This window comes from Lampetra fluviatilis, chromosome 4, assembly GCF_964198595.1.
Source record: "Lampetra fluviatilis chromosome 4, kcLamFluv1.1, whole genome shotgun sequence".
NCBI lineage: Eukaryota > Metazoa > Chordata > Hyperoartia > Petromyzontiformes > Petromyzontidae > Lampetra > Lampetra fluviatilis.
In genome coordinates, this window is record NC_136278.1 from 19,511,778 (window position 1) to 19,536,179 (window position 24,402).

Here is a 24,402-nt window from a genome sequence, read left to right on the forward strand (position 1 = left end):
CACAAAGTGGTATATTTATTTTAATTACCCCGTAGGGAGATGGGTTCAGTCAACCTTCAACCAGGATTTGAAATCGCAATCTTCTGCTTGCAAACTGCCCGCTCTACCACTCAGCCACCAGGACGAATATAAAATATAAAAAGTTTAAGAATAAATAATTCAGAATATGATAGGTATTACACATTGAAAATGTAGTGTAATAGCATGTGATTAACGTTACCAGCCTCTGGTAATATGATTACAGTAATGGATTGGGTTAGCTCGTGCTCCTGTCCACGTGCGCTCGATCAGACAGGGCCGGTGTCCTGGTAATGTCTGTGACGTCACGCTGCACGTGGTGAAGGTCAGATGCGTTGAGGAATGCAGAGCACTCGGGTAAACACGCACGTGAACTCGGGAGAGGAGCGCAGTGACCAATTTGATATTTAGAATGGATTTATATTCGGTTACTTCATTATTTTCGCCAATCATTGACTTCTAGGAAGTGGCTTAACAGGGAGATAATATTTTTAATCCTGCAACAACAGTAGAGCCGTGTTGCGGCTCTGCAATTACCCAGCTCCAGCAAAATGATTATAATAAACGCTGGTTCAATCACCGAAAAGGAATACAGATTTGGTGCACGGATTTATGATCGATTTTCTGTAATGGATGGAAGTAGCACTTCCTAAAACAACACGACCATTACCTCCATTCTTTTAAGATTGGTCATAGCCCAAGATTCCTACTATTTATTTTTCTGTTATAAGACAGCACAAACAGTGATAATTGCGCTGTTTTATATTTGTTCAAACCGCATCTAAATGGACATGTTATTTTTGTATTTCACTTTCAGAGTTCACCAGCACCAGAGCAACTCTTCTTCGAGCGCCACATGGCACAACCAAGAATAGAACACGCACATAAATAACACCATAAAGCCATTAAGTACAATTTCATTGTAGAATAAATAATCTTCACTTGGAACCCTTTGAGTGAGGAGTGTAACTTTACCTCGTGTCAGAGAACGTTCCAGAAACATGACTTCACAGAACTACTTCTGAGGTCGCTTCGATAGACGTGTCGCTCACACTAGTTGGGACACTTTAGTGCACGGTAGTTTCCAGCAGTGAGTCAAGCCACCGTGAACGAGACAATGGAGGCACAGCCACCGCTTGCGTCTCCCACTTCCCCCGCATCTCTCATCACGGACATCTGTAATGTCTCCACGGACGACTCGTGCCACGGGTGCCCAGAGACCTTCATCTTCCGCTCGTCCTCCCCGGCCTTGGAGCTGCTGCCTCAGATGAACGAGTTCCGTCTGCAGGGCATCCTCACCGACATCTCCCTGCACTGCGGCGCTGCCGAGTTCCGCTGCCACCGCGTCGTGCTGGCCGCCTGCTGCCCCTACTTTCGGGCGATGTTTTCCCACGGATTCCGCGAGGGGCTTGAGGACTCAGTGCGACTGGGCTCCGTGCCGGCGCGCACCCTCGCCTCGCTCCTCGACTTCGCCTACACGGGCGAGGTGTCCATCTCAGAGGAGAATGTCGGCGAGCTGCTGCAGGCCGCGTCCATGCTGCACTTCAGGGAGGTGGAGGGGGCCTGCTGCTCGTTCCTCGAGCGCCGGCTCAGTCCCCAGAACTGCCTGAGCCTCATGGCGCTCGCCGACACTTTCGGCTGCCCGGGGCTGTGCGGCAGGGCGCGGGCGATGGCATTGAGTCGCTTCAGGGAGGTGGCGGAGAGCGGCGCGGCACTGGCGCTCACGGGGGAGGAGCTCGCGCGCTACCTGGAGGACGACCAGCTGTGCGCGGACGAGGAGACCGTCTTCCAGACCATCGTGGCGTGGGTTCGGCACGACCCGGGCAGCCGGCTGCAGCACCTCGAGCGACTCTTCATGAAGGTTCGTTCGCTCGAGCGATTGATTTTTTGTTTAAATCGCTCGGTCGGTCGTTTATTTGTTCACGCCACGCTGGACGTGCAGGGGATGATTGAGCACAAGGAAAGATAACTTTTATAAAATGTCGAATAGGGGGGGGGCAGTGACAGAGGTGGAGCTAGAGTTAGAGGTAGGGTCCAGGGGTAGGGCCAGTGCTAGAATCTGGTTTGATAGAGCTCGGCTTACGGCTCGTGTTTGGTTAGCTTGTTAGGTCTAGGTCAGTGTTTCTTAACCTTTACTCCAGCCTTGCACCCTTTTGGTTCTCAATCGTAAAACAAATGTACGTTAATAAATACATAGGTTTGATGAAAAAAAGTAGTTGTACTTATGTGCTCTTGCTTAATTTGTGTTTTGATGATTTACCTTCGATTTTTTTTTTGGCAATGTCTCGCACCCCCAGAAAGGGCATCTCGCACCCCATGTTAAGAACCACTGCTCTAGGTGAAGGCTGCTGGCTGAGCGTTTTTTGTCCTAACGGTTTGCCCACCATTGCCATTATTATGATCTCTGTTTGAAATGGTGGCCAACTTTTGGTTCTAAGGTTATGTGGGAACTTCACCGGGAGCAGCGCCACCGCAAAAACCTCAGCAGTCGCATCTTTAAATTGTACTCACTCTTCACTTCTCACGTTTACAGCAGACACCTGTAATCCGTTACTCTGAATGCAATTGCATGCAACCTCTTGAGCTATCATCAGGGTGTCCTGTATAATGTGACAGCACAGAAAATGGGTTCTGATTGCTAATGTGTTGTCTCATCATATTTGTGGGTTTGTTCTGGATATTCTCGTTTTCTCCCACGTAAAAAAAAAACCTTTATATGTATAAAACAATTTACCTTGGTCCAACATCCCAATGCTAGTTCTTCCTGAGAATATTTTTTAGATTCGGGACACTGAAAGGCGAACACTTAGTGTGTAACTGCTTGGCAGCAGATAGTGTGAGATGGTCACCTACCAAGTCAAGTCAAAATGTTTCCCTAACCAAAGAGCGTTGGGCAGCACCCTCTTCATCGTGGCCCTGAAACAGTGGAGGACTTTCCACATTCCCATGGTGGAGAAGAGTTTCACTATGGGATGACCAGTGCTGACTTCCCATGAAGTGATACTTTATCTGCCCCATAGGAACTGTAGTTGCAGAACCAAATGTAATGGGGTGGTTGTTTTGTGCAATCATTGGTGACCAGTTTGTGACCAACAACTCACTATGCACGGGCGGCTGCTTGTATTAAATCCCAGGATCTCAGCCATGCCAAGTCAGCACCCTGATCTTGGAGCCACCCGGCCACCTCAATACCGCAGCGTTCTTAACTAGCGCGCACACTCTCGCACGTGCATGCTGCGCAGGTCCGGCTCGAGTACGTGGACCCACAGTTCTTGGCCGTGTTCGTGGCCCGCGATCAGTTGGTACGCGCGTCTCCTCCGTGCCGCGCCCGCGCCGACAACGCCGTCGCCAAATTGACATCCCCGCAATACCACCAGCGCCACAACAACTGCCACAACTCCGAGGATGATTCCTCCTCTTCCTCCTCCTCTTCTTCGCCGCCCGGCTGCTCCTCACCGCCTCCACGCCACTGCTTCCTGCGTGAGCACCTGGTGATCCTGGGTGGCCGTGCGGACGGCGCCCGCACCACGCGCTCCGTGCTGCTGCTGGAGACCGCCACGCTCGAGGAGCAGCCACTGACCTCCTGGCTGAGCCTCCCCAAGCTGCCCGGGCGCTACCGCCAGCCGTCGGCCGCCACGCTGCACGGCGCCGTCTATGTGACGGGCGGGATCCGTGTGGGGCCGGGAGCCTCGCTGGGGGCGCCGTGCACCGACGTACACCGCTACTCACCACGAGCCGCCGCCTGGAAGCCCGCGCCGCCGCTGCTCGCACCGCGGTACGGGCACCAGAGCGTGGCGGTGGGAAGCCGCCTGTACGTGCTCGGTGGCGTTGGCGGTGGGGGCGGCGCCAGCGGGGAGGCGGCACTGCTGTCGGTGGAGCGGTACGAGTCGACCGAGGGCGAGTGGCGCTGGGCTGCGCCCATGCCCGTGGCCGTGGGGCAGCCGGCTGTGGCTGCGGTGCAAGGACGCATCTACGTAATCGGCGGAGAGGAGCTGCGGTCCAAGACGCCCGCGCGCATCATCCAGGTATTTTAAATGTTTTTTGTTGATGTCGTTCCACCCCACCCCCACCAGGATTTTAGGCTGATTGTGCGACCGATTAACAGCGATGCCTCCTGTTATGAGATGGATCCATTGGGATCTCTCGCAAAGTGGTGCGAGCCCACCCGCCTTGTTAGAAGATGGCCCGCAGAAGGATACTAAAAGTGACCTCCGGAACACGTGGAAGGGGGCAGCATTTTAGTGCATGGCTGCCACATTAGAGTAGCGAGTGCAGCGTTCATTGCATGGCACTCAAACTAATGTTTTTCATTTTCAGAGCCGGAATTTTGCCAATTTAAATGCAGAACCCGATTTAATGTTGCGCACTTAATCAGGGTATTTATCTTTGTGTGTGTGTCTATGTACGTGTGGATATGTGGCCTGTAGATTTATAACACAGAGTGCGACGCGTGGTTCAGACTGGAGACGCGGATGGTGAAGAACATCAGTGCCCCCGCTGTGGTCGTGGATGATAAGATCATCGTGATTGGCGGTGCGTGGCAACTCAGAGAGGAGTTCGAGTCAATGTCAGAAGTGTCCCTTTGCTAAACTGAGAAACAGGGTGGCTCTAAACCAGAGGTGGTATTAACCATTCCCACAGTGCATGTGCCGTTCTTAGAATGCAAGGATATCATGAAGGAAAGCACTGTGATTCACGGAAACAGATCTTGGCTCCCAGTAGGGGTGATGTTGGTATGTGGTTTTTCCAATTAGGTAATTGTAGTACTCGAGGGACGAGTATAAGTGACTGGTTGAATAGTCATTTAGCATCAGATGAAGGAATACTACTAATGGCTGGTTGGTTAGTGTTGGAGGTAGGGCTAGTATTCATGATTGGTTGGCTAGTTGGTTCATGTTAGAGGTATGGATAATATTGTTGATTGACTAGTTAGTGATAGAGGGAAGGGCTAGTACTAGTGGCTGGTTAGCCAGGTGGTTAAAGTCAGGGGTAACGATAGTGTTCGGTTGGCTCGTGTACTCTCCCCCACAACCACATTTCAATGCTTGGTCTTTTCCCGAGTTAACCAATTCGATGTATGATGCAGCACAGCATCACCTGGCCTGATAAACGTTCGACAGATCGCCCGTTTGATCGAACGCCCCTGACTGGTGCGCGTGGTGCAGGTTACACGCGGCGTGTGCTCTCCTACGACCCGGCATCAAACCGCTTCTCGCGGCTGGCCGACCTGCGGGAACGCCGCGCGCATCACGCGGCGTGCGTCCTGGATGGCCGCGTCCTCGTGTCAGGCGGCAGGGCCATCACGCCCACGCCCAGCGTCGTGGACTCGGACTCGCTGGAGCTGTACGACCCAGCCGTGGACGCGTGGGCGCCCGCGGGAAGACTGCCGTACCGTCTCTTCCACCACTCGTGCGTCACCCTGCGCAGCCCCCTGCTCCTATTCGACGGCGCCACTTGAGAATGTGATCGCAGTGTCAGCCGTGGTGTAAAGTTACAACAACTAAAGTGCCTGGGAAGCTCAAGTGGGACGCACGGAGAGCTGGGAGCGCCTCCTGCCGTTAGCCCCACCCACTCTTTAATAGCCACGCCCACTCAACCACTAGCCTGGCCCACACAGTGAGCAAGCCTCCTGCCCACTCTCTAACATTAGCCCTGCTCACTGCTCACGGGCCTCGCCTGCTCCTCTGCCAGCCTTGCGCACAAATCGGGCAGCCCGCCCTTTGCTCATGTCATGAGTCGAGCATGAGGCCAGGACATTTGAAAGATCCTGATTTGCGCATGTGCTTCGAGACACGAGGACATCCTTTCTAAAATAAGGGAATTCCTGGCAAAACCAGGACGTTCAGCTGTTTTAATGCAGTGGCGCAGGTCTGTGACATGACAGTGCATTATGCAGATGCCGTCGCTCGCTGTAAGACTCAAATTGATGCAAGGCATGATGGGCAGCATATTGCAGTACAGCAAGTGGGTTCTGGACCTGCCTGTATGCCATTTGAGAGTGTTTCTGTCGAAGAGGAATTTGCCAAACATCTGAATGTAGGACCTGTCTGACAGCAATGTCTTGAGACTAAGTGAGGCTTTTCTAGATAATAAACATTTGTCTACATTATTAATATTAATGTAGGAGTTATATTGTACACGTGGAGTTATTGTTCTTCCCAAAAATAATTCATCCACGATTGGAATCGTCACTTTAAGTTATGGCAATCAAATTGTAGTGTTTGTGGTGGTGGAGAATCTTGACATCACTAATTCATGTTAAACGAATGTGTACACAGTAATATTGCTTTCAAGTGGAGTATGATGATGAAGTGCAGTGTTGTAGAGTACAAACGTGACGGTTCAGTACTATCGCATTCAATGTTACAAGCGGAGTCAACAGTATTTCGATTTTCAGATCAACAAACAATCATACTTGTGTCCATTACGCAAGCACTCAGTATTGCTGATAAATAACGTATGAACGACGCGTCCTTATACAGTATTGTGTAATAATGGAATAGTTTGCACATAGGTTAGACTAGTTAACTCACAATTGAAAAGCTGGAAGTGAAAATCTGCCCATAATTTCTCCGTGAGTTAATGAGAGACGTGTCACTTTGTACGAAGCACGTATTTGGGAATGACACCCAATGACCTGTGAATGTGGAATTTCCACCTCTGACTCTGGGTCATGGACAGATCAATACAGGAGTTATATATGGCTCTGGGCCATTAAATACTGGACATCTGTGAAAAAGAGCTTGATATCTCATCGTTTTCCTCCAGTATTAACAAAGATTCTGAGATATGAGGACCATCCCATGTGCCCGTTTGGGCAGGGAGACGATTTGACTTGGCTATGCACAATGATCCTCATGCTTTGGATTGGAACTCAACTTTCTGATTTTCGAGCACTCTGCCAGAGCGACACCCAGTGGCACAAGGTGAAACCTAGTGCCTCGATTATTAATATTGACACGAATCGCCACAGTCAGTAGAGTTTGAGTAATTCCAATAAACACACACGAGCATTTTTTGCATTTTATAAGTGTTGTTATATTCCATATAATTGTAGTACTTTGAAAGTATTACATTTTATTAGAATTTATGCACAGCATCTGCGGTGTTTGCTTAGTTTTTTTTACATATTTGTATTGTTCATTGTAAATTGATGTGTTAGATGTAGAAGTAATGGACAATGCATTGGACACGAAATTTTGTACAATGCGGACACACTGCCAGTTGTAAACCACACCAATCGTGAACATCCAATATTTAGGCTCTGTGGAGATTTCATTCTTGGCGCAGGGGTCTTCAATTAAGATCAGTATTTCCCGATTCTTGATGGACAACCGACACACTTTGACCTTTGGCTTGACTTCAGTCTTACATGCTGCCACTGCAAGTGTTGTTAGGTGAGCAGCAGTGCCGTATTATCCTAGTAGCAAAAGTAGCATATGCTACGGGCCCTGCGCTAAATGCTTTCAAGCTATGCTATCAATTTCAGTTCAGTGATTCTGCACTTGGTCTATTACTATAGTACTATTACTACCTTCAACATTTATGAACGCCTGAGTGTTTAAGGTTAACGATTTGTCGTATTATCTTGCTGTATAGCAATTGAAAAAATACAATTACTTTACTATGCAAGTAAAAAATGTGTGTTTTAATATTTTTGTGTTTAAAAAAATAAAAATTAGGGCCCCTTTATAACATGTGCTACAAGCCCCGCACTCGCTCACTGATGAGTAGCACCTATTTAGGCTCAGACAATACCTGGAGGGGTGTGGGCAACAACACCACACACAGTCCATCCTTATGCAACTCCGCATTGCTCATGATGATGTTGGTGGCCCCCAGGTCAGGTTTCTACTCCAATTCCCACGGTTGCTCTGCATCACCAGGAACTGAACCCCCTGAACACCACTGCCACCGCATAAAAAAAATCTCCGTTTTATAAATGATTTCTAGTACTGTATATTCAAAATGCACTGTTATTTTACAATAACCTTGTGAAATATTAAACAAGGCATTGTAGATTCGGCAAAAAGTTCAACTTAGGACAAGCTCAGTGAGACAACTACCGGATATGATCAGCAGAAACTCATTGCGACTGCTAATGGCTGAGTTGTGCTCTTCCTGCCATATTGATTGTGGTATTGCAATTCGTGTATTTACAGCCCCTCAGACCGAAGTTTTGCTTTGCAGGCATGGGTGCATAGCTAGTGACTGGCAAGTGTTCAGTGAGGAGTGAGAACGGGAGTCGGTAGCGTCTAGAAAGTGGTGAGTGTTAAGTGAGCGATGCACGTCTTTTTAGTGTGTCGGATGAGTTGCAGGTTAGTGGTGTCTGAAGGTCAGCCGAGTAGAGATGGTTAGGCGAGTCGTATGTACTGTATGTTGAACTTCTTTCGCACCATACATAGCCTAGCAGTGCCTGGTGAATGAGTACTGTACCGTGTCCAGTGAGTGCAGGATGAGTGGTGAGTAGCGTGTTTGGTGAATCGTGACTTTGTGTTAGGTGTCTGGTGAATGTGCACTAACGTTCACTAGTAGTTTACATAAATCAGAATGTTGTTCGCATTTTTTATTTTATTTTTCACCAATCAAAACTATACACCAGCAGATTAGAAATGTATAGAGCTTAATGCAGTATGACGAATTCAGAAAACACATCAGATGCATGAATCATTTACAAATACATTTTCTTTACAATGCTGTATCACCCTGAATCAACTGCCTTTCCACAATACAGCATTATATCTCGTGATCCAATCCAAACTCAATTGCTATTGGAAGAAATTGCACAATTGCTACCTTTCCTTGACCTACATATTAAAGCCTCAATGACAATAATTAAATGTAATATAAGTTCCTGGATATGTAGGGGCTGTACATGTGCAACAAAGAAACCATTAATAGGTGGTCTAATAGTCCGGTGAGCTTGCAACTCCAACTGTGGCTTGGGAATATATAATTTGTAAACTGAATGGATGATTTTGATTTAAAGCTTTCGTGACTGCAGGGATTCATATTCCAAGAAGATGAATGGATGATGTTTAAATTTAGCATGTATCATCAGTCGAAGAGTAGTGTATATGCAATATTGTTTAAGAATGTCTTCACAAAGGTAAAGGATTTTAACTTGGTATGCAAAGTGTAGTGTTATGATGGAACTTCAATTAAAAAAATGTTTCCAAATTGTATTTTCAGTACTGGATGTGCAATATACATGTTGGTATTCCAAATAAATGTTTTGTTGTCAAAATATAGAACTGTTCATCATCTGATCTAAATGCCATATTGTGACAGTGTCATTAACACTAATAACATGTCTGGCATAGCCACACAAACTCACTGACTAGAACCACCCATCCTATGCTCACAGGCCCAGTTCCACATTAAACAGGCCATACCAATAGCAAGGAACTGTAATTCTTGGGTTAGTGGTAGCATTGATATAAAGAGCGTGATGCTTTAAGCCTGTGGCTTCTTGAATGCGGCAATTGTGGCATTAACTCCGCTGTTGATGCTCTGCTCTCCTTCGGCGAGCTTCGGGGCTTCACGGTACACGCTCATGACCTGCGGGAGGAACGGGAAATGGGTGGTGTTTGAACGTCAGTACCTACAGATAAACGAACATGATTGCAATTATACCTTGCCGATACCAGCCACACTGAGTCTACATGCCACCTTTGCATTGTCATCGATAACGATAAATAGGTCATCACACTGAGCCATCGCTTCTTCTATTGTAGTCAACGCCTGACCTATCTTGTGGTTTAATTTTTCCATTTGGTTGTTTTGCTTTTCATGGTAACATGTCCATTTCAATCCTCCACACATGCCCCATCCATACAACCTTTCCCTGACTATGCACCTACATTGGTATTTACAACAATTTCAACATTGACAATGATATTGCCATTGAGAATTAACAATAACAGTATTGATATTGATAGTGACGAGCTATTGAAAATGTTTTTGACTGTACCATTTTACTACAATATTGATGTTGACAGCGAGGTAATGGTAAGAACATTGACATTGATAGCCTCGGCACTCACGGTGCTGATCCAGCTGTTGTAGGCTGACACACGGGTGAACACGGTGGGCTTGCGGATCGTGTTGCAGCCCAGAGATGAGACGTAGCTGGTGATTCCCTGCACCACCCAGGCATTGTCCCACCGCTGGCAGTTCAGTGGGCCACCTCCATCACCCTGCGATGCAAAGCAGAGCACAGACATGCATCCACGTTAACTCTGGGTAAAAACTTGATATGATGGCAGGTGCCAGCAAGGGTAAGTACAAGAGCTTGGAGCTCTTGTATCGATATCTGGATGAGAACATTTAGTAAGTGTGCTTTCGGACCGTGTTGCTAATTAACAGAGTAATATCGCACAACCCCAAGGCCTGATCCCTTCCAAAACACCTTACTGTGTCTTGCCCCACACTACTCTGGTAGCTATACATACGTGGCAGGGTCTGGAAAAGTAAAAATATGACAAGTGACAACTCAATACGTACCCTGTTGGTTCTGGCGTTAACTTGGTCATCATTTTCTTTTCTTGTTTGTTATTTATTGATTTAATGCAGTCATGCATACACTGTGAAATTTTAGTCAAATCTTAGTTTCCATGGATTTCATTTAGTAATTCTCTTAGACGAGGCGATTAAAACAGTCACACTATTTGTCGACTCGAGTTATTAAATGGGTTGAATGTGCGCCCCCTTCGCTCCCCCTTAATTACCAGGTCAGCCAATCAGTGATCTCAGTGGTCACAGTTATCACCATGCTTGGTGATTGTTGTCCACTCACAGTCACTGTTGACTAAATTAAGATGTTAAAGAAACATTTTGTTGACAACTATTCTCATCAGTAATTTTCGTTAAGGAATTGATGCGGGTTGGCTCGCGTTGCGCTCGGTACGCACATAGCACGCAGAGCGGGTGCTGCCCCCCGCGCAGATAACGCTGCTCCTCAGGCTGCTCCCCCACCAGCTGGGCTGGCTGCACGTCGCGTAGTCCACCACGGGCAGGCTGGCCTGCTGCAGCGCGCTGGGGAAGGGGCCGCTGGCTGCTCACGCGCAAAGAAAATGTGGAGACGGAGAGCGTTGGTGAAAGCATCGGGGTTCGGTGGCGTTAACAGGCGCTCCCCAAGCGAACTGCCCAACTCTCAGTGCTCAAAGGAGAAAAGCCACGTAGCAACACCGCCACCCTATTGGCATCATTATGCCCACGTGTAGGTGGATGCTGCATTCCCCTTCTGGTGGACAGGGACAGCTGCCAATGGGGTCCCCTTGGCTAGGCTGCCGCAGGGTGCCTCAAGATACATGGAATTGGATGCAAAGTATACATAGCTCTGCCTCATCTTGTGTTTAATGCACACTGAGTGAACGGTACTCACCGTCGAGGGATCCCCAGCCCGTGGTGTAGCACGGGTAGTTGTTGGACAGTATCTGGTTGGCGCTGGGCAGGCAGGCGAGGCGCACCTTGCTTGAGAGAGCCACGGGCGACGCAATCTTGAACATGGCGATGTCGTACCTGTGGGGGATCGAGACAGGGGCAGCCGTGATGCGACGCTCAACAACGAACATAACACCAAGCAATGGGGGTTCAGCGCTGTGCACCTTTGGTGATGTGGGAGATCAATATCGCAGATCCTATTATCTGTTATAATACTCCACTGATGTATGGTGGGGAAATGACGGATAATAGGAAGAATTGGACCATGGATAATATGAGATTGTGTGGACGCCACATCTCCCACAATAACTATATTCCAGTTATTGGATTATCAGAGGCATTGTAGGAGAGGAAGCAATAGCATTGTGTAGCATCTGTCTGTCTCTTTGTCAAACAAAGAATGGGCATGTGCTGGAAACAGTGTACGAGTACAAATCAAGACAACTCATCGCCTTGCCATTAACACTGCCTTCTATAATATAATGCAATTCTACTGTTTACAAATAATCCTTAACTGAAATATGATATTCAAATTATGCGTTCTTTCGTTTTACGGCAATGTCCATGATAATCTTTGTTTAAAAATAATCTGTCTTTTGTCTGTTGGAATGTCTCTATGAATGTTTGTCTCCATGTATGTGTATCTGTTGATTGCAACTGAGAATGTCACGGTGTCACGGAACCAGCGCGCCCGTGTGTGTTCTCACCCATTCGCCGGCATGCTGGGATTCCAGTAGCTATGCCAGACGGCCAGGCTCAATGGAGGGGTGACCTCCCCGAACTCGGATGTGGACACACTGTGCTTTCCCAGCACCACCCTGTAGCTGTAGCCACTCCTGCACGTTGTGGTGGATGTGGGGAGAAAACAGAGCGACGGAGGTCTTAATCACTTACACCTGTAAACATTGCAGTGAGGAATTAATAAACAGAAATTATGCGAGTTACTGCATGGTATTTTCACTGCCACATTGCGGCATCGTGTAAAGGTCATTTATAGAGGCTGCCTCTTTGCTCCAAAGATCCACTGCTCCACCAATGGTGGCTGCAATGTGGTACAAGAACATACTCTACAACACCTGGGCCCCGGTGCAGTTGCACCGCCTGCACACACGAGAGCGACGCCACTGGTGCCGTGACTCACGTGAAGCAGCTCGCAGAGGTGAGCACCCATTGACTATCAATGAGGGTTCCTCCGCAGTAGTTGACCCATCTTCCTCCAGAGTACCTCTGCACGAGCGCCTGCAATGCACACACAGCGTGGCGGTGGTGATTACGGTAGTTTTTTCGGAATGAGTCCAATTTCTATATCGAATAATACAGTACTAACTTAGCCCTTTTGTAAATCGACTCACAAATGCTTGCCAGAGCTGGTTGTGAAGAGATTTAACCTGGGACTAGTTAGGAGTTCGCTCACAACTGACGTTAGCAGTCGCTGGGAATGTAGCTGTCATGCCGCCGCCACGAAGCCGTTCAGCAGGCGCCCCATCTCCGACCTCGCCACCACCAAGCGACGGAGCCGACCCCGCGTCCCCCTCACCTCACATGAACACACCCGCATGCATTTCCCCCCCCCCCATAGAGCTCCTAGGGGAGGTCACCTGGCCGACCGGTTTTTATCCGAGAAGCCCTTACCGGGATTAAACTTTCACGGTTTCCGGCGACCAGGGAATTGGACGACCTCCCCCGACGCTACCTTGCACCGCGGCGCTGCGACCGGCCTTAAGATTGCAAGGTCGCAGCGAGGGGCCACTCGGCCACCGCGGGTGAAACGCATCCCACACACCCCACACACGCAAGTATCGACAGGGCAGGCAGAGGGAATAAGCATTGTGATGGAGGAGCATCATTAGAAAACACGCAGCGCATCTGAATTGCATAATCGGGCACCCCCCCGCACAGGGAGCGGAGGGACGGCATAATTACGCTCGGGCACGCAGGCACCATTGTTAGGGGAGTTAAAGGATAAGGCTGTTAGTATGAGTAATCGGGAGAGCGGGGTCACGCGGGGAGCCATGCACAAATTCCCACGGCGCACCTTTGTGACGGACGCCGCCGCATAAACTGCGATAATGGGGGAGGCTGCATGAGAAAGGGATTGATTGGAATTTGCGCCGCGCAGGTTGAGCATTAATTAGCATATCAAAAGCGGATTGATTGGAATTTGCGCCGCGCAGGTTGAGCATTAAGTAGCATATCAAAAGCGCCCGGAACCGCGGTGTGCGTGCCAGAGGGTCGCGAGCCTATTGTCCAGAGCCGCATTCCCTTTGAGGTAGGGAGGATAAATAGTGGGCGCAAAGGGGAAATCGGGCTCTCTTCTCTCCAGCGCCAGGCGACAGGACGCTCTCCAGTCCAGCGACCCAAACGTCCGTGAGACGCATCGAGGCACGCTGCTGTGATGCCGCCGCCACGAAGCCGTTCGGCAGGCGCCCAAACCCCCGACTTCGCCACCACCAAGCAACGGAGCCAACCCCGCGTCCCCCTCACCTCACCTCACACGAACACACCCGCACGCATTCCCCCCCCCCCATAGAGCTCCGAGGGGAGGTCACCTGGCCGACCGGTTTTTATCCGAGAAACCCTTATCGGGGTTAACTCTCACGGTTTCCGGCGATCAGGGAATTGGACGACCTCCCCCGTGCTACGTTGCGCCGCGGCGCTGCGACCAGCCGTAATATGGTGTGGTCGCGGCATGGGGCATTCGGCCACCGCGGTTGAGGTGCATTTTCCCCCCACACACACCCCCACGGGTCGACGGGGCAAGCAGGGGAGGGACGGGACAGCACGAATAGCGGGACCGCAGGAGCTGTTGCGCATAGTCATGGAGGGTTGGGATAATTACGCTTGAGCGCGCAGGCACCATTGTTAGGGGAGTTAAAGGATAAGGCTATTAGTATAAATAATTGGGAGAGGGGAGGCGCGCGAGGAGCCATGCACAGCTTCCCACGACGGGCCTTTGTGATGGACACCGCCGCATGAACCTCGATGAGGGGGGCCTGCGTGAGAAAAGGATTGATTGGAATTTGCGCCGTGCAGGTCGCTCATTGATTAGCGGAACAAAGGCACCGCGGAGCTGCCTGGCCCGGGCGAGGGGGGCGCGTGCCATTGTTTGGAGTTCACGCCGCGCGGACAAAGGATTAATTAGCATAGCGAAGGCGCACGGTGCGTGGGAAGGGGGTAGGGGTCCGGGAATCAGGATAAATGGGAAGCGCAAAGGGGAAATCGGACGGTTCTCTCCAGGCCAGCGGACCCGCAGCAGCTCCAGCCAGCGACCCGGACGTCCGTGCGACGCATCGAGGTGCGCTGTTAGCACCGGGAGCAGCGAACCACCGCGGGCACCAAACAGTGAGTGGGGAGGTGAAGTAGGGTAGCGTAAGCCGATACATAGGGAATAGGTACAGGTTCGGGTGGAATAGGCCAGCCTCGTCGACTCACTGATTCCACATCAATTCGCAGGTAGCATATAATAAATCATTAATAGCGAAGCGTGGTCTCGCGTGATCTTGTTGAGCAGTGTGTCGCGTGGGGAGCTGCGCGTGTGTGCGTGCGACCACCCCGTGTGCGATACAGGTGCGCGATCATAACGCGAGTTGAGTTGGAGTGCGCGGAGCGGCGTGTGTGTGTGTGGGCGTGCGTACGTTCGCTCCGTGTGGGTTGCAGGCGCGCGATTAGGACAGGGAGGTATCGTAGTAGGGAGGGGCAGAATACTACTCGGTAATTAGCCATGCCGGCTACGCGGACCCGCGGGGGAGGGGAATCCTCGGGCGATGGTTCCCACGCCACGGGTGAGGAACCTAGCAGCGGGGGGGCAATTGATGATGCTAGCCCGGCCGTTAGCATTATCGAGGGAGGGATCTCGGGGGCTAGCGACCCCCACACAGTGGTGTCAGAAACGGGACGATCCCCCGCACCCCCAAGGGAAAGAGGCCCCCCAACCCAGATTAAAATCAAATGCACATTTACGGGCAAAGGAATTCCAACATGGAAATCGTTTGCCCGCAGCATCAGGGGAGCGAAAAAGGTTAATGGGTGGTCAGATGAGGAGGCGTTGCAGCAGTTAGAGCTACATTTAGATGGGCGGGCAGCAGACTTTGTAGAAGCGTTGCCCGCAAGCGCACAAACCCAGTGGGAAAAATTAATGTGCGAACTAGAACGGCGCTTCGGCGCCTATGACGAGGAGGATGCGCAGACGGCCTTAGAGGCACGCCGCCGCCAACCCGGCGAAGATTTACGAGATTACGCCGAGGATGTACGCATGTTGACCCAGCTCGCGTACCCAGAGTACGAGGCCAAAATAATTGAGGGCCTCGCCGCCGGTAAAATCCAGCGATATTTGGCACACACCTCGTGGTGGCAGCCAAATGTCGACGGTACACGCCTCTCCTTTAACACCCTCGTCGAGCGCGCGCGCAAATGCGAGAAACTCTCGGGTGAGCGCGCGCAGCCTCGAGGGAGGGGACGAGAGTGCGCCGTAGCGAGCCTACTTTCCGACGAAGAGGAAGAGATCGCCATCGCAGTAAGGGGACGGGCAAGGGAGCCCCAGAGACCCAGCGAGAAAACCCCGGGGTGGGTAGCTGGGTTACAAGCCGGTATGGGAGATATGATAAACCAAGTAGGTGAGAGGGTAACCCAAATAGACGATAAAATGAGCCGAAATATGGTTAAGCTACAGTGTACCGTTGAGACTGAGATGGGGGAACTACGCTCGACAGTAGGGGGACTAGCCGGGAGGGTGTCCCAATTAGAGTCCGATTTGGGACAACTGCGTACTGGGGGAGGGAGAGGGAGCGGACAGGGGACCCGCTACGGAACCGCCCCCCCTCCCCGGGCATGTTATATGTGCGATCGCCGAGGGCATTTAATGAGGGACTGTCCTGAAATCACCCGAGCTAGGCAGACGCGGGGGTTAAAACTCCAACGCCCCCTAGAGAGCGGACCAACTAGGGGTGCAATCGACGCGGTCCCGATACAAATAGACGATGATGAGAGTAATGGCGAGCGAGTGATCTCCACACAGGTTCCAGCAACAACGCCCACGGAAACGGTGACTCCTGGCGACTGGCTACGGGAGCTGGTGGCGGGGATCACGGGGGCCACGTCGCTGGTGGAAGGGGAGGTAAACGGAGTGCGTACCCGAATTCTGCTGGACACGGGGGCGGTGGCCTCGCTCGTGAGCGCAGCGCACTGCAGCGCGATCGGGGTCGACGTGCGTCACCTGCAGGCACCGGACCGCGCGCTGCACACGGCGAGCGGAGCCGGAATGGGGCTGCTGGGGAGAGCCACCCTAGAGGTCCGCATAGGCAGTCAGGTGTGCAGCCAGGAGTTCTACGTGTCGAGTGCGTTGTGTCACGAGTGTATCGCAGGTACCGACCTCTTAGAACGGCTGGGACTCAACGTGCAACCCCGCCAGCGATGCGCCACCATGGAGAGCAACGGCGAGCGGATACCGTTCCTGGGACGAGAACCAACGCGCCCCCGCTTCGCACCTGTGGTCGCTATCCTGGCGACGGCAGTCACCATCGGCCCGCTCACCGAGATGCTGGTGCCGGTGGCAACATCCCCCACCGACCCCGCGCTCCGACCATCAGGAGAGGTAATGCTAACTCCTCACCCGGAGTTGGCAAAACGGTATGGGATAGTGGGATCCGCCACGTTGGTAAACGCAGATGGGGACCGATTGTTTATGCGGATGTTTAACCCCCACAGTACCCCAGCGATACTGCGGCGGCGCACCCCGATAGCCACCGTACACCCCCTGCACGCACGCCACTCTAACGACTCGGTGTTTGCACTCTGGGCTGAGGACCCCGGGCGTCCTGAGGGTGACCAGGACCTGGCCTGGCGAGTCGGCCCGACTCCCCGAGCCGAGGTCGTTCCCCTGCTCGACGCGTTACATGTACCATGGGCGGATTTACCTAAGGGAGAGGCCGATCGGCTGCGCGAGTTACTGCGGGAGTATGCCGACGTATTCAGTGAACACGACTCGGACGTGGGTCGGACCGATCTTGTTAAGCACCAAATTGACACCGGTGCAGCCCGACCCATCAAACTCCCTGCGTACCGAGTGGGCGCACCCGAACGCGCCCAGATCAAAGAGGCAGTTGGGGACATGCTTCGCGATAACATAATTCAGCCCTCGGCGAGCCCCTGGTCAGCCCCAGTGGTACTAGTAACGAAAAAGGATGGGTCAACCCGGTTCTGCGTCGATTACCGTAAACTAAATGCAGTCACGCTCGGCGATGCCTTCCCCATACCCCGCATCGACGACACCTTCGACAGCCTCGCCGGAGCGCGGTATTTTTCCACACTCGATCTCGCGTCCGGGTACTGGCAGGTGGAGATGGCGGAGGAGGATCGGCCGAAAACCGCATTCACCACCCCGATGGGACTATTCGAGTTTCGAGTACTCCCGTTCGGACTCACCAATGCGCCTGCGACGTTCCAGCGGCTGATGGAGTTGGTGATGCGGGGCTTGCAATGGGAACAGTGCTTGATTTACTTGGACGATGTGATAGTGTTCAGTAGATCTTTGTCTGAGCATTGGTCCAGGCTTCGAGAGGTGTTCCAGCGACTGCGAGCGGCTCATCTCAAGCTCAAGCCACGTAAGTGTTACATCGCACAACGCGAGGTGGGGTACCTCGGGCATCGCGTCAGCGAGGCAGGCGTGCACACCGATCCGGAGAAGGTACGCGCCGTAGTGGAGTGGCCACGGCCAAGGAATCTGACGGAGATCAGATCATTTTTGGGGCTCGCCACCTATTATCGTCGATTTGTAAAGGGATTCAGCGAGATTGCACGCCCCCTCACCCAACTCACCTCCCCTAAGCACCCCTATCAGTGGACGGGGGCCTGCCAGACGGCCTTCACCACTCTCAAAGACCACCTCACCCACGCCCCCACACTCGCTTTCCCCGATTTTACCACCGATTTTATTTTGGACACCGACGCCTGCAGCAGCGGGCTGGGCGCGGTGTTGTCACAGGTACAGGATGGGGCGGAACGAGTCATCGCGTACGCCAGCCGGACCTTGAGTGGGGCCGAGCTGAACTATTGCGTGACCCGCCAAGAGTTGTACGCCGTGATTTTCGCATGCAAACAGTTCCGGCCGTATTTGTACGGCAGGAGATGTCGCGTACGCACTGACCATTATGCTCTGCAGTTCCTTCTTACATTCAAGGAGCCGCGGGGGCAGATGGCCCGGTGGTTGGCGCAGTTGCAGGAGTACAACCTGCAAATCGAGTATCGGGCTGGCCGGACGCATGCAAACGCGGACGCCTTGTCGAGGCGACCCACGTTGTACGCCGAGACAAGGGCGGAGGAGGCCTGCCCGTGTTTCACGGGGGGACGCTGCCGGCAGGCAACGGACCCCCGAGCGGCCGCGGCCACTGACCCCCCCCCAGCGAGAGAGAGTGCAGTGTGCGCCACAGAGGCCCTCACAGGTGGCACCGAGGATCCCGTCGACCGCCCGGCAAGCGCGGGACCCGCGGCTCGGGACCCGATCGGACGGATCCAGGAGGACGTCGGCTGCGCCTTCCCGGGCCTGAACGACGAGCAGCTGAGACAGACCCAGCAGCGAGATCCCGATCTGGCGGCAGTGGAGGCGGCCCTGCGGGAGGAAAAGAGCGCCCTACCAGGACCCTGGAGCGGTTTGTATGCCCGGTTGTGTGTGCAGAACGGAGTGGTACGGGAGTTAACCGAGGCCGGCCAGCCGGGGTGCATCTGTGTTCCTGCCCAGGTGCGACCCCAGCTGCTTCGGCTGGTGCATGACCACCCACTCGGGGGCCACGATGGGGAACGACGCACTCGAGAGACCCTGCGTCGCCAGTATCTCTGGCCCAAATTGGCACAAGACGTGGCGGCCTGGGTACAGGGCTGCCGCGCCTGTCAGCAGTGCGGGCCGAAACCGGCACGATACCAGGTGCCCCTAAGGCCGTTCCGCGTCAGCCGCACGAATCAGCTGGTCGGGATTGACCTACAGGGGCCATTCCCGCGATCCCATCGAGGCAACCGATATATCCTTGTCGCAGTAGAGTATTTCACCCGCTACCCCGTGGCAGTGGCCATCCCTGATAAAACGGCCTTGGTGGTGGCCCGGGCATTCGTGGAACACTACGTACTTAAGCACGGGATCCCAGAACGAGTCCTCACCGACCTGGGTAGCGAGTTCGAGGCCGAGTTGTTCCAGGCACTGTGCCGAGAGTTCGGAATCCAGAAGGACCGAACCACAGCGTACCACCCCCAAGCGAACGGTATGGTGGAGCGCATGAATCAGACCCTAGCGGGGAAACTCAAACGTATGGCGGCCGCAAATCAACGGGATTGGGACGAACACCTCCCCTACGCCCTTTTCGCCTACGCCACCACCGTACACACGTCGACGGGACAAACCCCGTTTTTAATGATGTTCGGCCGTGAGTCTCGTTTACCCGCAGATCTGCTATTCGGCGTCCCTTCCCCCCAGCCGGAGGAGGGAAGCCGCCCCGTGGAACACCTGTTGGAGACCCTGCGAGAAGCCCGAGGCCGAGCATACCCGCAAGGGGAAGCCGCGCATCGGCGGCAGGAACAGGGCACCCGACCCCGCATGGAACCCCCCTTATTCCTGACAGGTGCTAAGGTGTGGCTACACACCCCTCGCGTCGGGGCCGGGCAGGTGGGGAAACTGACGACCTACTGGCGGGGACCCTGGACCGTGGTGCGGCAGATATCCCCCTGGACGGTACTAATCTATGGCGGGGAGAGGGATCGAGAGACGGTGGTCAACGTCCGCCGCTTAAAACCGTGGAAAGCGGCCCCGGCGAGAGAGGACCCCGTCACCCGAAGGCCCCGAAATCCCGGAGTACCCGCACCCCTCGTGTTGGGGGGCCTCGCACACTACATGGGCCCCGCCGGGCCCCCGAGACGCCCCGATCCAGTCCGGAGAAGACGCGGACGACGGCCACTAAACCCTTCCGCTGCTGAGTTTGTGCCCCAGCCCACAGGTGCCGGAGGACGGGGAGAGCCGCTGGAGTGGAGGAGGAGACCGCCGCAGGAGCTACAGAGGACGGAACCACCCGCCCCGAGGCCAGCCACCAGGTCCGGACGGATCCCCCGGACCCCGCAACGTTTCCTCGTGGGCGCGGCCCAAGCGAGGTGCTCCAGTCAACCCGGGACGGGGACTGGCACCTCGGGGGGCTATGTGATGCCGCCGCCACGAAGCCGTTCGGCAGGCGCCCAAACCCCCGACTTCGCCACCACCAAGCAACGGAGCCAACCCCGCGTCCCCCTCACCTCACCTCACACGAACACACCCGCACGCATTCCCCCCCCCCCCCATAGAGCTCCGAGGGGAGGTCACCTGGCCGACCGGTTTTTATCCGAGAAACCCTTATCGGGGTTAACTCTCACGGTTTCCGGCGATCAGGGAATTGGACGACCTCCCCTGTGCTACGTTGCGCCGCGGCGCTGCGACCAGCCGTAATATGGTGTGGTCGCGGCATGGGGCATTCGGCCACCGCGGTTGAGGTGCATTTTCCCCCCACACACACCCCCACGGGTCGACGGGGCAAGCAGGGGAGGGACGGGACAGCACGAATAGCGGGACCGCAGGAGCTGTTGCGCATAGTCATGGAGGGTTGGGATAATTACGCTTGAGCGCGCAGGCACCATTGTTAGGGGAGTTAAAGGATAAGGCTATTAGTATAAATAATTGGGAGAGGGGAGGCGCGCGAGGAGCCATGCACAGCTTCCCACGACGGGCCTTTGTGATGGACACCGCCGCATGAACCTCGATGAGGGGGGCCTGCGTGAGAAAAGGATTGATTGGAATTTGCGCCGTGCAGGTCGCTCATTGATTAGCGGAACAAAGGCACCGCGGAGCTGCCTGGCCCGGGCGAGGGGGGCGCGTGCCATTGTTTGGAGTTCACGCCGCGCGGACAAAGGATTAATTAGCATAGCGAAGGCGCACGGTGCGTGGGAAGGGGGTAGGGGTCCGGGAATCAGGATAAATGGGAAGCGCAAAGGGGAAATCGGACGGTTCTCTCCAGGCCAGCGGACCCGCAGCAGCTCCAGCCAGCGACCCGGACGTCCGTGCGACGCATCGAGGTGCGCTGTTAGCACCGGGAGCAGCGAACCACCGCGGGCACCAAACAGTGAGTGGGGAGGTGAAGTAGGGTAGCGTAAGCCGATACATAGGGAATAGGTACAGGTTCGGGTGGAATAGGCCAGCCTCGTCGACTCACTGATTCCACATCAATTCGCAGGTAGCATATAATAAATCATTAATAGCGAAGCGTGGTCTCGCGTGATCTTGTTGAGCAGTGTGTCGCGTGGGGAGCTGCGCGTGTGTGCGTGCGACCACCCCGTGTGCGATACAGGTGCGCGATCATAACGCGAGTTGAGTTGGAGTGCGCGGAGCGGCGTGTGTGTGTGTGGGCGTGCGTACGTTCGCTCCGTGTGGGTTGCAGGCGCGCGATTAGGACAGGGAGGTATCGTAGTAGGGAGGGGCAGAATACTACTCGGTAATTAGCCATGCCGGCTACGCGGACCCGCGGGGGAGGGGAATCCTCGGGCGATGGTTCCCACGCCACGGGTGAGGAACCTAGCAGCGGGGGGGGCAATTGATGATGCTAGCCCGGCCGTTAGCATTATCGAGGGAGGGATCTCGGGGGCTAGCGACCCCCACACTGCGAGTACGGGATCAACGAACCGCCGTGGGCATCTAACAGGGAGTAAGAAGGTGAAGTAGGATATCGTAAGCCGATAAATAGGGAATAGGTCCAGGGGAAGTAGGATAGGCCAGCCTCGTCGACTCATACTGACATAACATTAAATTACCAGGTAGCAGATAATAAATCATCAATAGCGAAGCGTGGTCTCGCGTGATCTTGTCGTGCAGCGTGAGCGCGTGGGTGAGCGTGTGTACGCAGTGGTTCTGTAGTGCTGCGGCTCGCCTCGGGGGAGCGCGGCGCAGAGCGGTGCGAGAGTGGGTGTCGCGTGTGTTCACTCCGTGTGTGATACAGGTGTACGATCATAACGCGAGTAGTCAGTGTGGAGTTGGAGCGCACGGAGCGGTGTGTGTGTGCGTACGTTCGCTCCGTGTGGGTCGCAGGTACGCGATTAGGAAAGGGAGGTATCGTGGTAGCGTAAAGGGGGACATAATACTACGCGGTATCCAACCATGCCTACTACGCGGACCCGCGGTGGAGGGGAATCCTCGGGCGACGGCTCCCACACCATGGGAGAGGAACCTAGCAGCGGGGGGGGGGCGATTGATGATGTTAGCCCGGCCGTTAGCATTATCGAGGGAGGGATCTCGGGGGCTAGCGACCCCCACATAGCACATGCAGCCTGGTTCGTCGTGCAATGCATGAAACACTGCGCTTCCACTCTCCCATTGCCATATACAGTGACTCATCCAATGTCTTTGCGAAGAATGGAATATCTGAACATGTCATGTTGCACACATATAGCCCTTTTGTCAATACACTGCTGGATGATGGCCTCCACGTGGCATGTACAACAATGGATGCTGCTGCACTGAGATCGACTGACAATGCAGCGTGTGGCTGTGATGGCTGTTATTCAGCCTCTGCCGTTACCTGCCAAGGCCAGGAGTTGGCGCGAGCCTCGACGCCGTTCACCACGCGGATCTGGGGATACGCTGCGATCCCACAGCTCTGAGCAGAAACCTCAGCTGTAAGGAACAATAGCAAACACGCACAAATCTATACACAATAGCAAACACGCACAATACTATACACAATAGCACTAACGCACACAATAGCACAAACAATACCACACAAGTCTTCCTGATGTGTTTTTGGGTTGAACCTTGTACTGTTCTGCATGATGTCCGATGTTTCACTCCACGTTACAGGAGCTTCTTTTACATATATTGTTTTATTTAAAACCCGAAACCGCGATCATGACAAAGGGCATATCACCGTACATGCAACGTTTGCATATCCAGGTTTTGTGCCCTCGGGTAATTTTTTTCTCCTCAACCTGGGGCTATTGTGGGTATGTCGGGATCCTTTTATAACCCATGTGGTATAACCAAATTAACGAGTGACGTGAAAAAGGAGAGAAATTGGAGCCCAGATCCGCCCATTCCCCTCCTAGGAACTACTCTCATTCAGAGCATATTGAAAATAATGTGAGGCCTGTGGCATGTTCCCCACCTCCTCACCATTTCTTCTGGTTCCCCTGTTCGGATTCATCATCGTATTGCCCTCATGTGATCCGTATTATTTAGGGTTATAAACTAAGGTGCTCCATTGCGACCATAGTGTATGATGATCGACTCCAATGTCGCCAGGAAGGGGGTTTGGGGTCCTTCCAATGAGCTAAGTTAGTTTTCCTCGCCATGGTATTTAAGGCTTGGGGTCACGTGTTCTGGTGTTTGGATATCCCCGCAGGATTCAGGCCCCACAGGGGGGAATACACAGAGGGCCCAACATTCGTGCCACAGATAATATTAAAGTATTTGCCAATGCCCTGGAAGAATTTAGCGATATCCGGGCACAGTCAAAACGCATGTAGGTATGTCTGGTGCCAGGAACTTCTTCTAGAACTCAGTCCAGTTCCTGAAGAAAATGGAATGGTTGCTACACTTAATCAAATGCGTGCATTCTAATCACTCAGCAGCTCAAGGTGTCAGAAAGAGGAGCACTCACCTCCAACCAGCAGGGCAGCGCAGACAAGAAAGGCGAGCATGGTTGATCGATGACTCTCCAATTTGCTGGAGATTGAGCTTCTTGATCACGAGTGAATCCTCTCCACTGCCGTGTCTCACAGTTGGGATTTCTTGACTTTTATACAGAATATGCTGCACACGTGAGACCTCTAAAGGCAAACAGAATTAGGAGGTCCAACTGGCGAACGCATTCATATGCAAATGTAAGGTTGATTTATTCCAAATAAAGACGTTGCAGTGTCTCTACTGTCAGTAGGTGGGAAGTGGTG

At 53.2% G+C, this 24,402-nt stretch overlaps 2 protein-coding genes across 2 annotated transcripts; one reads left to right on the forward strand and one right to left on the reverse strand.

Annotated features, from left to right (window-relative positions):
- The first annotated feature begins 1,135 nt into the window (after positions 1-1,135).
- KLHL38 (kelch like family member 38) lies at positions 1,136-8,711 on the forward strand. Its single transcript, XM_078855109.1, has 4 exons — positions 1,136-1,879; positions 3,261-4,043; positions 4,446-4,551; positions 5,184-8,711. The coding sequence occupies exons 1-4, from the start codon at positions 1,136-1,138 to the stop codon at positions 5,474-5,476; spliced, it is 1,926 nt and encodes a 641-aa protein (XP_078711235.1). The 3' UTR covers positions 5,477-8,711.
- Positions 8,712-9,474: 763 nt separating this feature from the next.
- LOC144931635 (chymotrypsin-like elastase family member 2A) lies at positions 9,475-24,153 on the reverse strand. Its single transcript, XM_078855737.1, has 8 exons — positions 24,114-24,153; positions 23,037-23,131; positions 12,605-12,702; positions 12,171-12,299; positions 11,405-11,541; positions 10,932-11,074; positions 10,065-10,217; positions 9,475-9,579 (listed from the first exon to the last, which is right to left on the reverse strand). Exons 1-8 carry the CDS (start codon positions 24,151-24,153, stop codon positions 9,475-9,477), a joined length of 900 nt encoding a protein of 299 aa, XP_078711863.1.
- Between the last annotated feature and the right edge of the window lie 249 nt (positions 24,154-24,402).

Coding starts and splice junctions, on each gene's coding strand:
- KLHL38 (XM_078855109.1), top strand. CDS start 1,136: ATGGAGGCACAGCCACCGCTTGCGTCTCCCACTTCCCCCGCATCTCTC. Junction 1,880..3,260: donor TCGAGCGACTCTTCATGAAG/GTTCGTTCGCTC, acceptor CATGCTGCGCAG/GTCCGGCTCGAGTACGTGGA. Junction 4,552..5,183: donor TAAGATCATCGTGATTGGCG/GTGCGTGGCAAC, acceptor CGCGTGGTGCAG/GTTACACGCGGCGTGTGCTC.
- LOC144931635 (XM_078855737.1), bottom strand. CDS start 24,153: ATGCTCGCCTTTCTTGTCTGCGCTGCCCTGCTGGTTGGAG. Junction 12,703..23,036: donor CCAACTCCTGGCCTTGGCAG/GTAACGGCAGAG, acceptor TGTGCATTGCAG/GCGCTCGTGCAGAGGTACTC. Junction 11,075..11,404: donor GGGCTGGGGATCCCTCGACG/GTGAGTACCGTT, acceptor GCGCGTGAGCAG/CCAGCGGCCCCTTCCCCAGC.